This window comes from Eleutherodactylus coqui, chromosome 2 (assembly GCF_035609145.1).
Source record: "Eleutherodactylus coqui strain aEleCoq1 chromosome 2, aEleCoq1.hap1, whole genome shotgun sequence".
Lineage (NCBI taxonomy): Eukaryota > Metazoa > Chordata > Amphibia > Anura > Eleutherodactylidae > Eleutherodactylus > Eleutherodactylus coqui.
In genome coordinates this window covers 231,196,063-231,209,434 of record NC_089838.1, presented here as the reverse complement: position 1 = coordinate 231,209,434, position 13,372 = coordinate 231,196,063, and the positions used below count along the sequence as shown (strand labels likewise).

Genomic DNA, 13,372 nt, shown 5'->3' with positions numbered 1-13,372 from the left:
GCTCTGCAGATCACAGTTTGAGAAAGCCTTCTCTAGAGACAATCTGTACAATGCTTTTATAGCTAATGACTTGTATATCATAGCCACCTTATATGTGATAGATCAGTTCATCCCCCATACACCTTCATCACCTGTAAGATGTGCTGCCAACAACAATGATTTTTGTGGTAGTACAGAAAATCGGTTCAGCCAAGAAGTAAGTGTTTGGCCATCTGTTGGCTGATGGCTGCCCTGTGTACAAGGGGTAGTGATTGGGAATTATACCATACAGATGTTCGTTTGGCCTTTAGAATTGAATATATTGAGCACTCTATCTCACGGTGTCCAGTGCTACTTGTATGTACCGCACTAGATTATATATATTAGAAATATAATTTTTTTTTTTTTATATAGATTGAGTTTGACACATCCAATAGAAACTCAGCATGCAGCAGCAGATTCCACATTGTTTGATTCTGAGTTTGAATTATTTTTTTTTCAAATTGTATGGTCATTTGCACTAGTTACTAACTAATCACATAGACATTAAACTCTTTTAAAGCGCAAAAAACCCCAAACAAAATGGGTGATACAAATTAACCAAGATACTGAAAAATACTCATTTTTTTTATCCTCGATCTGTTCTTATTTTCTGAATTTAAATTTTTTTTTCTTCGGTATGTGATTATGGGGACATCATTCTGCCCAGAGCTGCTCCCCCACTCTCTTAACAGCGGTTTTGGTGCCTAAGGCCTCCTTCCCACGAGCGTGACGGGCTCCGCCGCGTAATATTCCGCAGTGAAGCCCGTCACGGCGCCCCCCAGAGACCCCATACTTACCAGCGGAAGATCGCGTGAAGACGCTTCCCCGCCCACCGCCGTCGCGTCATGTGACACGCCCACCGCGTCACATGACGCGGCCGGCTGTGTCACGTGACGCGCCGGCCGCGTCATATGACGCGCGGCGGTAGGCGGGGAAGCGTTTTTTCACGTTATCTTCCGCTGGTTGCAGCGGGAGATAGCGTGAACGGACGGCTTCCATTGACTGCAATGGAAGCCGTCAGCGCGTACACCCGCAGCAAATAGAACATGCTGCGGGTGAGCGGGAGATTTCACGGTGCGTAATTCCGCGGTGGAATTACGCATCGTGAGCATTGTGCTATTAGGTTCAATAGAACCTAATAGCAGGGTGCAACGCAGGGGATTTTTGCCGCGGATTTACGCGGAGTAAATCCGTTCGTGGGAAGGAGGCCTTAATAACGCAACCCCCCCCCCCCCCACCCCTTAAAAATAAAAAAAAATTAAAATGACCTTAATGAAAGACATATACACATATTTTTAAGATTATTTAATCCAAAAAAGGAATAAATTAACATTAATATAATAATGTGCCACCACTTGTGGTCACCACCCACCCTTATGCCTTCTTTTATTCACCTCAGCCAATCCGTCTGCTTAAACTTTGTTTTAGTTGAGAAGGTTGTGGCAGCGGACCAGGAGGACTCAATGCCTCGCAGGCCATACAATGGAGCATATCACATAAGCCAATGAGCATTTCTCTTTAAATCGAAGCTCTCATTAGTGCAGTCACTCAGCCAATGAGTGCTTCTGATGTTAGGAAAAGGAAAGCACTTATTGGCCAAGGAAGCAGGGCATTAGTAAATCTCGCTATCCCTCCCAGGCCCCGCTTGAGCTGCCAGTATCTGCACTGCACCCCAACATCGCCACGTTCAGGGAATTGCTTGAGGGTGAGATAACGGGGTGCCATAGCAGCCAGGGGCCTTCTGAAAGCCACCAGGGCTGCCATTACAGAATGCCTATGATAGATTGCCTGTCAAATCGCAGTATAATGTAAGCATAGCAAGTTCAGATTCCCTATGAGGACTGCAAAAAAAAATATGTAAAAATCAGTTTAAAACAATTTTTTGTATTATTAAACAAAAATAAAAGTAAGAAAAAAAATCTTTTGCCATATTTATGATTTAAAGAAAAATCTCTATCTCTGTGTCCATAAAAGTCAGAATACTCCGCATGGAGTATTCATTACTAGGCCTGGTGTTTCTTCAGTCAACTAATGGCCACCAAGTGGTAAACTTTCTTTTCTCTTGTATTATTATTATTATTATTTTTTTAACACCGGACATTACTATTGCCCAATTATAATTGGATCTGAATATGATTTTTCTGGCTATAATGACTAAAATCAAGCGATTTAATATCAGACATTTCATAATTTTCATTCATTGTTATTGTTGCATTTATTCTGCCTTTCTGCAGTCAAATTGTCCAATTATAATTGTTCTCAATGACTTTTACAATTTCTCTGCAGGCCTATGGATCCGGCTGTGATATTGTTGTACTAGCACATGACTTTGAGTGCGTTCAGATCATTCCTGGTGCTAAACATGGAAATATCCAAGTCAGCTGTGTGGAGTGTTCACAACAGCAAGGCCGGGTAATATTTTCATTTTTTCTATTCTGAATATCATTACACCACGTAATATATGTTGCATGTTGGTAAATACCTTGTTCATTAGCGCGATATCGGACTTAATTTCACAGCCCGATATCACGCTCACCCATGTGGAGGTTGCCTAATTCACACTGTGCAGAAAACACTGTAGATTTGCTTTCATGCGGTTCCTGGCATATAATCCAGCGGATGGTTCCAGTCTCCACAGGACACACATTTCCAACCGGCATGAAATGCTAAATGAAATGATCTCACATAGTGCAGTATATTCCAAACTGTCTTTTGCATAAATTTATGAATCCTACTCAGACATGTGAATTAAAAGGCACTTCAGTAAAACAGGCTTCACACCACCAGTACCCAGGGTTTCGCCAACAGGCTTCCACCGGGGGCATGGTGGCCAGCAACATCCATGATCATTAAATACCCCACACTTAAAATGTATAAACACATAATAAAATCAACAACCATTTCTAAACGTACTAGCATCAGTGTTTCTGCTGACTTACTAATATATTATAGTGAAAGGGATTGGAGTTGGTCACAGGTCCTAAACCAGCAGAGTCGGACAGCAGCCGCGTTGCTTACAGGACCTGTAATGATGTCACCGTCATGTAATCAGTCACCAGGGCTCTGAGCTCTGCCCCAGATCACATGATGGTGACATCATCACATGTAACGCAGTCACTCACAGACAGGTGGTCATTAGTATTTTGATTTAAAAAAACAACTCTCTCTAATACACCAATTAAAATATTTAAAAAACAGCACATTTAAAGTTCAATTTTTAAAATGCAAGCCCAATAATGATCCTCAATGAAAACTACACATGAATCCCCATTCATAAACAATCAATGGGTCACATGGTACAAATTCTCCAATAAATAAACTACAGCCATCTGTCCATTAACAGAAAGCTCACAGATCACAGTCTCATTAATCCAATATAATACTGTGACATACTGGTTTTATTTTAGAAGGCACTTTAATTCAGACTCTGCATATAACCTTGCGGGGCTCGGGGTATGCAGATTAGAAATCTTCACGTTTACTTATTTTATTGAAATAATCCTCTCCGTCAAGGCTTTCTCCCCAATTCTACACCGTGAAATTTTAGACCTCTTGAATTTTTATTATGCTTCTCCAAAAACTGCACTGAAACAGTATTGTCTACCTGTGTCTTCTCTTATGTTGTTGCAGTGCCACGCAATACCTCTAATTTTCTACATGTCCTTCCAAAATGCCTCAAGCTGTAAGGGTAGCATATATATTACCCCAGGTAATAAAATCCTGGATATCAAAGAGTTTATTGTTGTTTATACCATAAAAAACATCAGTATGATTTCACCCTCTACTATAGGGCTAGCATCTCCAACAGTATACTAGATATACTAAAACACAAAGCCTCGAAGTTGTGGGTGGAGGGCTACTACAGGCGGCTGCCTGGATCCCCTCTAAACTGATTAAGGCTCTACCTATCCAGTCCCCATTCTGTGTCCAACTTCTGGAGAACTGGACAAGCTTTGCAGCTTCAAAGGGCCTAGTAGGAACACCGGGCCCACTCACACCCCTAACCTTCAACCCTCAATTCGAGACCACCTTTCGGGGCGTTCCTATTCTGACGTTACCAAATGTGATGTCGGAAACAGGCCTAAAGTGGACGCAGGAGATTCTGAGAGACAGCGAGATCAAACCAGGGATGTGGCTGCAATACTTTCAGTTGAGGAGTTTTGTGAACATAGTGACACCACGAGGCAGTGAGCTAAAACCCCTAACAGAGTTTGAATGCCTATATCAGTGATGGCGAACCTTTTAGAGACCGAGTGGCCAAACTGCAACCAAAAACTTACTTATTTATCGCAAAGTGCCAACACGCCAGGGGACGGGGCTTATCACCACGTATGATTTTACCTCCGTCATTCTAAAAAGGACAGGATTGTTTCAAAATACACAGTGTGCAGATTCTGACTGCCTTTTGGATGCGGAAATAGTGCAGAATGTCCTCAGTGGAAATTTCTGTGGAAAATTCTGCAGCATTGCCGCATGCAAAAAGCAGTCAAAATCTGCACGCTGCCCATTTTGAAACAGCCCTGCCCAGAGGTAATAGTGACATCCGACAACTGCCCCAGTAGTAATAGTGACACCCCACAGCGGCCCCAGTAGTAATAGTGACACCCCACAGCGGCCCTAGTAGTAATAGTGACACACCACAGCGGCCCTAGTAGTAATAGTGACACCCCACAGCGACCCCTGTAGTAATAGTGACACCCCACAGCGGCCCCTGTAGTAATGGTGCCCACCTGAGACCCATATACTTACCCCCTCCTCCTCATGGAAGTGCCGCTGCTCCTCTGCTTGGCGCTGCTAGCAGCACTGATCCCAGGTGCATGCTGTGACGTCAGTGTGCTGCTCGACCGCCTCCTCCCCCCTGCTCTTGCAGAACCAAGTTGAAGATGTCAGGGGAGGGAGGAAGAGGACCCCGGCTGCACACTGACGTCACGGTCTGCGCCAGGATCAGCGCCACTAGCAGCGCCACTGCTGTGAATACTGGCAGGGTAGCCGTGGTCCTTACCGGTATTCACTAACGTGGTGAGCAGCTGATGGAGCGTGCCAGCAGGGAGGGCTCTGCGTGCCGCCTCTGGCACGCGTGCCATAGGTTTACCACCTCTGGCCTATATCTTTCAACCACGCCCCTTAAACATATGATTTCCAGACTGTACGGGATGCTGCTGTCCCGGGAGACGGAGGGCGAAGACCCTGAGTACGTGGGGACCTGGGAAAAAGAACTGGATTAGAAGCTTCTCGTCTGAAAGCTGGAGCAGAGCCTGGCTCCTGACACACAAACTCTCCTCGGCGGGTAGAGTCCAGGACCTAAACTTTAGAATATTGTCCAGGTGGTACAGAACACTGGATCGGCTCCAGAGGATGTTCCTCCAGATCTCCCCCACCTGCTGGAGATGTAATGACAGTAGAGGCACAATGTTACATATCTGGTGGGGGTGTCCTCAGGTGTCGAACTTATGGAGGGAGGTGATAGAGCTATACAATCATGTCTTGCATGGAGAGGTGTCTCCTACCCCAGAACTAGCCCTTCTCTCCATGCTACCAGGATCGCTAAGCAAAATCAAGAAGGGCCTCCTCAGAAGATTCTTCATCATTGCAGTTAGGAGGATTATCCCGAGGCTGTGGCGCTCCAGCGTTGCCCCAACCTGCGTAATGGGGGTTGAGGAGATTCACACCCTAATGCACTTCGAGGAGCTGGGAGCAGATGGGCCGGAAGCTTGGGAGGAGTATTATCATACATGGCAGACCTGGATAACTTTTAGGTCTTCAGACGCGCTGGGAAGGTGGCTAGAAACAGGTACCCTCTAAAAAGGAAAAGCGAGCCCTGGAGAATAGACCAGGGGAGCGTCGACACTTCCAAGGACCACTGGTTCCTCCCACTCCTACATCCCTTGTGTGTCCAACCCTGGGGGTGACCCCCCCCACACACACACACACACATTTTTGGTGTACAAATTGTCCGGGAGTTTGTTATATGTTTGATGTTTACATGTTTGTTTGCTTTGACTCCAATCTTGAATCTCGCCTTGGTCAAGTAAGAAGGAAAGTGAGTAGGAAGCAAGCGAAGGAATTAAGCTAAATGAGAAAGAACTAGATAATTAGGTCCAACAGTTGGAAAATCAAATAGATATAACTTAACCCAGTACAGAGAGATTTTTTAACCAGGTTCAGTGGGAGTGCACTGAACAAGGCTGTCCTCTAGGTAACAAAGTATAAAGTTTAAGGGTTGGTGATATGTGGGAAACAGCTAAAAGGTTGAACTACCAGACTTTGGAAGCCGACCCAGAAGATACTCGTACTGTCCTACCAATATATTGCCATTGAACTCAATGTACAGAATATAGTTCACGACTACCCTTCCCCCCCCCCCCATCACCATCCCTACCCAACTCCTCCTCACCCCCTCCCTGTTAACCCTTCTTCATTTTGTTAATGTATATTTGTTTATTAAAAATGCTCAATAAAACATTTTGAACCAAAAAAAAACATCAGTATCAGAAATCTTTCCGCCCAGTCATATTTAGGCCGGTTGCACATGGCCGAGAAAATCGCGCGAGAGCAATGTTTTTCTACATGGCATCGCGATGCTATGCAGGAAACAAATCGCAGCATGTTCTATCTTCCTGCGATATCGCCCATTTGCCGGCCCCATTGGAAGCAATGGGAGAACTCCACGATCCTCTGCTGCGGCTGTGACAGCCGCTGCTGGGATGAAGGGAATCCCCGCAATGATGTGAGGCTGCATCACTGGGGCTTTCACTTGGATGGCGAGGGCCGATATCAGACCAAGATTCACGGCCCGATATTATCCTTGCCTGTGTGAAACTAGTCTTACACTTAAAACATGTGAAAAACTCTTTTCTATTTGTTTTTTGAGTATCTCTTGGTGTAATGGAACCGTAAACTAACGGATCTTTAATAGTACTTCTACGATGTCCCATAAATGGTTTCTCAGTAAGGTACTTCCCTATATGTCAGCATTTGTGATACTGATGTTTTTATGGAGTAATTGACAATAAACCCTTTGATATCAAGGACAGTGCGATAGTGTGGGTGTTATATATATTGGAGTGCCCTTTACGGGTTGAGGTATACTAGAAGGAAATCGAAGACTCATATCGCGGAGCACTGCAAAAACCTAAGAGAAGGCAAGGAGGCCATAGTGTTTTCGCACATTTTTTGAAGAGGCATAATAAAAATCTGGTGTAAAATTCTGTGGTATGGAACTGAGGAGAGAACATTGGCAGGGAGACGATAAACTTCAGTAAACGTGAAGGGTGTTGTATTTTTACTCTGAATACTACAGGGTTAAATGCGGAGTTTGAATTAAAGTGCTTCCGAAAATAAAAGCTGTATGTCTTAGTATTACATTGGATTAATGGGACTGTGAGCTCTCTGGTAATGGACAGATGGGACTGTTTTTATTGAAGGATTTGTTACATGTGACCCACAGATTTTTATGAATGGGGATCTATGTGTAGGGAGTTTGTGGGGTTTGTACCATGTAACCCATTAATATTTTTATGAATGGGGATTCATGTGTAGTTTTATTTGAGGATAATTATTGGGTTTGGGCATTTAAATTAAATTTTTAATGTGCTGATTTTTGATATTTGAATTGATGTGGATTAGAAAGAGTTTTCTTTATAAGTTTAGAAATGGTTGTTGATTTTATTATACGTTCATGCATTTTAAGTGTGGGGTATTTAACAATCATGGATGTAGCTGAGCATTATGCCCCGGAAGAAGCCTGCAGTGTCTTTTAATTCACATGTCTGTGAGTATGATTCATAAAGTTATGTGGATGCAGCTTTGGAATATATTGCACTATGTGAAATCCTTTCATTTAGCATTTCATGCCGGTTGGAAATCTGCGTCCTGTGGAGACTGGAACCATCCGCTGGATTATATGCCAGCATCCACATGGACCCCATTCTGCACCGTGTGAATTAGGAGGAATCCTTGGATTGCCTGCTTCCTCTTTATATCCCTCGTCAGAGCAGTGAGAGATTCTGCCATGTGTTGCTGAGTATTTGACTCCGTTCTGTTAATCACCGGCTCTGTGGGATTTATTCATGCACTTTTATTGAAAACTAAAGATACTCAATAGCTGCGTGTCCATGATAGAAACAGAAACAGAAGCAGAAAGACAAGAAAAATCCATCCATATTCCCTTTTTTGGCTTGACATCATATTGTCAGTGGATTCAAAACAATTATAATCTAATATCAATGACGGCAAAACATGATATCCACAAATATGTACATGCATGCAATAAACAGAACTGAACTTTTTAGTAAATTGTTTTCTATCTTCCAGATTGCTGCTTCTTATGGAAACACTGTTTGCATTTTTGAACCACTAGCTACAACTAACTCCTACAAAAGAAACAGTGTAAGTAGTAATATCTTGTGTCTGTGTCATTCTTGCAACACGGGTAGCATTTGGCCTAATGCAGACGGGCGGATTTGCACTGCGGGATCCAGAGCTCCGGATCCCGCAGCAAATACAGCCCATAGGACATGCATTGAAAAATTCATTTCCTTGCCCACGAGCGGAAATCAACTGCGATATTCCGCTAGCGGGATGGAAAGCGCAGCACGTCCTATTTCAGTGTAAGCCTCGCACTGCCGCGTCATCGCTGACACACCAGCCCTGCACTGTGCATGTGCGGTTGTGTGCCAGCTGGCACAACCACAGCACAAAGTCAAGACGCCAGACAGGTAAGCCGGAGGTTGCTGCAGGGGCACATGGTAGCATCCCGCTGCGAAAATTTCGCAGTCGGAATCCAATCCAGCCGTCTGCATTCGGCCTTTATTGTACATTTTTAAAACTTTTGATAGAAAAGACTATAGTAAATGACTAGGTGAAAGAGTTATAGTACTTGGCACCAAGATATCCTGGTAGAAGATGGAATAGCGTTACCATCCAACTCTCATTCATACTGTTAACCAGTGATGGATGCGGCCCTTTTTGTTTCCATTTTTGTTTTTTTTTCTCCTACCCACTAGCTGTCTGAGGGCTTGTTTTTTGTTGGGGAGATGTGTTTTTTTTGTGAGTTTTGTTGGGATGGTTCTAAGTTGAGTAAAATGGAAAAAAAAACAACGAAATTTCGCCATCTTTTGAGGAGGGTCTTGTTTCTACAGTGTACTCACTACCGCAATAATGACATAACTTTATTCTGTGGGTCAGTACGATTAGTACGATACCAAATTTTATATAGGTTTTTTTTTCTTCTACTTTTTAAAATATAAAACATCTTTGGAACAAAATAAAATAATGTTCTGCTGCCATCATCTGACAGCCATAACTTTATTTTTCCATTGCCATAGTTGTGTGAGGGCTCATTGTTTATGTAGATTTTTAAAATTATAAATATGGCAAAAGGAGGTTTTTGTTTTTTTTTAACTTTTATTTGTTGCACGCTTTCGAACTCAAGTTTTCCAAATCAGGCTAACCAATCTATATAAGTGACAGACCGCTGAAATCGGTGTCACTATACTGTAGTGCCTGCAGCTTTAAGCCACACCCTTAGTCATTCCCCAGCCAAAAATGGAAACGATTACCAGGAGGTTGACCTTTGTGTCCTCTGCTGGACTCAGCAGCAGAGCTCCATCATTATTACAGGTCTTCATATTTTCAGCAGGTTTTGAACATTGTCTTAAAACTAAAGGGAACATAACCTTTTTTTTTATTGTAGTTAAAAGGGGTTATCTTGAGTTAAGGAATCCCCTATCACCAGTTCCTCAGGCCTTAAAATATCAGCAGTTGCTCGCCTCTTCCCTCTCCCCCTATGCCACCGGCTTCGATCTTCTGGTAATGTCACTTTGCAGACTGTCATCTACATATAAGCTGCAGCAGCCAATGACAGCGCTCAGCGATTATAGCTGAGCGCTGTCATTGGCTGCTTGCTGTAGCGGGTTTATGGGACATCACAGCAGCCTGTAAACAGAGATAGTAGCAGAAAGACGTGAGCAACCGCTGGATTGTTATTTTAACACATGCGGGAACTGGTGACGGGTTTCCTTAGCTCGGGCAACCCCTTTAACTTACAAACCTGGTAACTAAGCTGAATGCATGAGTTTCTTATTGCTATTATGTCCATTAGCCTGTTTTCACTGAAAAATAAAACCTACCTCAGTCATCTAAACTTTACATATAAATTTTAATATATATAATTTTATTTATTTTCTAGCAACTTAAATATCAGTGGATTAGGATGGGCCAGTTTTTCCTCAGTTCAGTGACCTACAATTTGGCTTGGGATCCACAAGGTAAGTAAGTCACTATGCTTATTGAGATTAGTGGCTGAACTTTAGCATTTGGATGTGTTGCTTTTTCTTGAACTAGTATTACTAGTTCTTCTTTCAGTTTTTACCTCCCGCCCCTTCCCCTATTGTTTACGCTGAACAAATCTAAATGCTGCTCTATAGTTACCAGAGTTTAGTTTTATGGTATGTCGGGTTGTACTGCACTTTGATCTAGTCGTCATCTCGGCAGCCCTGTATTTTTAGTACGGGCTGATGTAATGGCCCTGCCATGTTTCTGCTGGCTGGCCATTGTAAACATAAACAAAAAGATCATCCGTAAAGTTCTTATTCTGAGGTGGGAGCCCTATATTCCTGGGTCAATGGGACAACCCTTCGGCTGACATCGGAGATAGCCTTATTATCAATGTTTCCCGGGTCCATATCCAACGCCAAAAAATCACTACTAAGGTTCTTCATCTTAGCCACCCGACATGTGATCCCGAGGAAATGGAAGGCCCAGTCAGCCCCCTCTAGACTAATGTGGCTTGAAACAATAGATCGGTTAGGTTATATGGAAGAACTATGTGCCAGAGATGAAATCAGATACAATAAATACATAGCAATTTGGAGTGCCTGGACCTCAAAGAGAGGGACAATGGAGATATCCAACTGGATCCGAACGGGGTCTATTCCACCCCCGAGGAGCCATTCCACCCTTGTGTAGAGGGACCTGGACGGTACTAGCCGCGTGGACAGGGTTAGGCAGGATGACCCTACACCCCCCCCCCCTTTCTTTTCATTCCTAACTCAACTCTATTATTATCTGACCTTTTTGCTCTTTCTCTTCTCGTCCTAATGCACCCCGGGTCTCTCCTGGAGGAGCATGGGACCACTCAAACAATTTATTAGTTAAAGTTGAAAATTGGAGTTGGTTCTTTAAGATATGTTAGCCTACAACAGATGTCCGAAACCAAGAACCCAGCATAAAGAAGTTTTATTCAATCTTGCACAAATAAACTAAACATAGCGAAAGTTGTAAGTTGGCCTGGATTGTAGGCCTATGTTGATATATGCTGTATACGTTAAACAAAATAAATAAATATATTTTGAACCATAAAGTTCTTATTCTTTAATTTCATTTTAAAGTCATTCATTTAGGTCCATGATCTAGGAAGCCAAGAAGTGACTTAGTTTCCTTCTCGTATGGCACTATATTATTGATACTGCTGGAGTGCGTATAGCTTGCTATATATGTGCTGTACAGGAATGGGTGTGGGTAATTTGACAGATGTTATTTTTAAGGGGTTTTCAAAGGTAAATTATATATATATTTTTTTTCAATCAGCAGGCCACACAGAAAAATAATAAAACCGCTAATATTCACCTGTCCTGGAGTCCTGCAGCTCCAGCGTCACATCTACTGTTCTTTGCATCAACGCTCTTGTTTACAAGCTGCAGTCAGTCTATGCAGGTGACTGCAGCTTGTAAACCAAGCATTGGATGGGAGAACAGCAGATGAGGTGTTGGATATGTGGCTGAAACAGGTTAGTATAGGCTATTTTATTATTTTTCTACAGCTGGTTAAGAAAAATTAAAGGGGCTTGCCACTAAAGTCTGTTATCTTCCTTCCAATGGATGGGAATAACTTGCTGATCGGTCGGGATCCAACTGCAGTGAGCACTGGCATAGCTTTTGGGGATGCGGTTGCACTCTGGTCCAAGAGCCTTAGGCCTCTCTTCTCCATATAGGGAGCCCAGTACTATGAATAAAGCATTATAGTTGGGGGCCCTGTTACAGATTTAGCATGAGGGCCGAGGAGCTTTAAGTTACACCTCTGGCTGTGACCCCTACCGATCTAGAGAAAGCAACCCCTGTGCTTATCAAAGTGGGCAGCGGAGTATGAGCATGTGTGTCTCCACTTCATTCACCTGAGAATGGACCACAGGAGATGGCCAAGTTCCTAAACCTTGCTATCTTCGGCAGTCCCATTGAAGTGAATGAAGCACAGGTGTGCATGCATTTCCACTGCTACCCACGCTTTATTACCTGACGGAGCTACGTTGTTTGGATTGGTGGGGTCCTAGTGGTCGGAACCCCACCGATCAGAGGATAACTTGCTGTAGTGGGACTTCTCATTTAAATTATAAAGCCTACTTTAATATAGGTTTCTTATGGTTTGGTGTATTGCAAATGTGGATGGGATTGCAAAGCAGAAATGAAGGCATTTAATGATCAGCTCAATGTGAGTGTCTATGTATGTGTGTATAATATATATGTACCCACAATGCTATTATATTAAATGAAATTGTTTAACCATTGTATGAACCATTTGTCATTTTCCAAATCCAGGAGTTATAAAGAAGTTATCTTCTCTATATTCTTGAATAATCTGCAGGTAACAGACTGCTGACAGCCACTGAATACTTACAATTATGGGCACCACCTTCCAGTGATATTCTAGAAGAGGATGAGGATGATCTTGACAGAGACGTCATAGAGGATAAAGTTCAACCTGCCCTGAATGACTGGAACTGTATCTGGCAATGCAAGTAAGTTGAGAAGAGACTTTGGTCATGCTGCAGCAGTTCTGAACACGTTCTAAAATTACAAACATAATTTCTTATGTGGCATAACATGTTGAAATTATTTTTTTGGACTTCGCTTAATCCGTTTCTATTGGGCGATTTTAAAACTTACTGTACCGAGTTACGTAATAAAAAAGTAGTCTTAAGGCGGAAGACAAGATATCTGTATGCAACTAAAACAATATACTAAATAATATTCTGTACAATTATGTAATTTACTAGTCAGTATTAGTCCAACAAGATATGTGGGGCAATTCTAAACAACTTGTGAAACCAAATAGGTTAGGAGTGTACAACTGGATCCCAATAGGGATTTGTGTGTTGGAACAGTAAGGAGCATAAATTGCAGACTGCACTGTGTAGTCTAGGGTCCTATAGTAATGTCATTGCAAGAAGAGGCAGTGGGCTTCCAACTCTATTTGGGGGGAAGATGTTATCTCATGGAGGACGGAAAGCCAGCTATGAATAAAATATGTTAATAGATATAATATGCATGATGTGACTGGAGGCAAAAATGAGAAC

The 13,372-nt window shown here is 42.7% G+C and overlaps 1 protein-coding gene across 3 annotated transcripts in view; it reads left to right on the top strand.

The window, feature by feature from the left end:
- Positions 1-13,372, top strand: part of DMXL2 (Dmx like 2) — a 123,962-nt gene that overhangs the window by 13,540 nt on the left and 97,050 nt on the right. For all 3 annotated transcript variants that reach the window (XM_066592607.1, XM_066592606.1, XM_066592610.1), the window contains exons 2-5: positions 2,308-2,433; positions 8,335-8,409; positions 10,211-10,289; positions 12,661-12,814. In XM_066592607.1, coding sequence (XP_066448704.1) covers positions 2,308-2,433; positions 8,335-8,409; positions 10,211-10,289; positions 12,661-12,814 — 434 coding nt within the window. The remainder of the gene's footprint in view (positions 1-2,307; positions 2,434-8,334; positions 8,410-10,210; positions 10,290-12,660; positions 12,815-13,372) is intronic.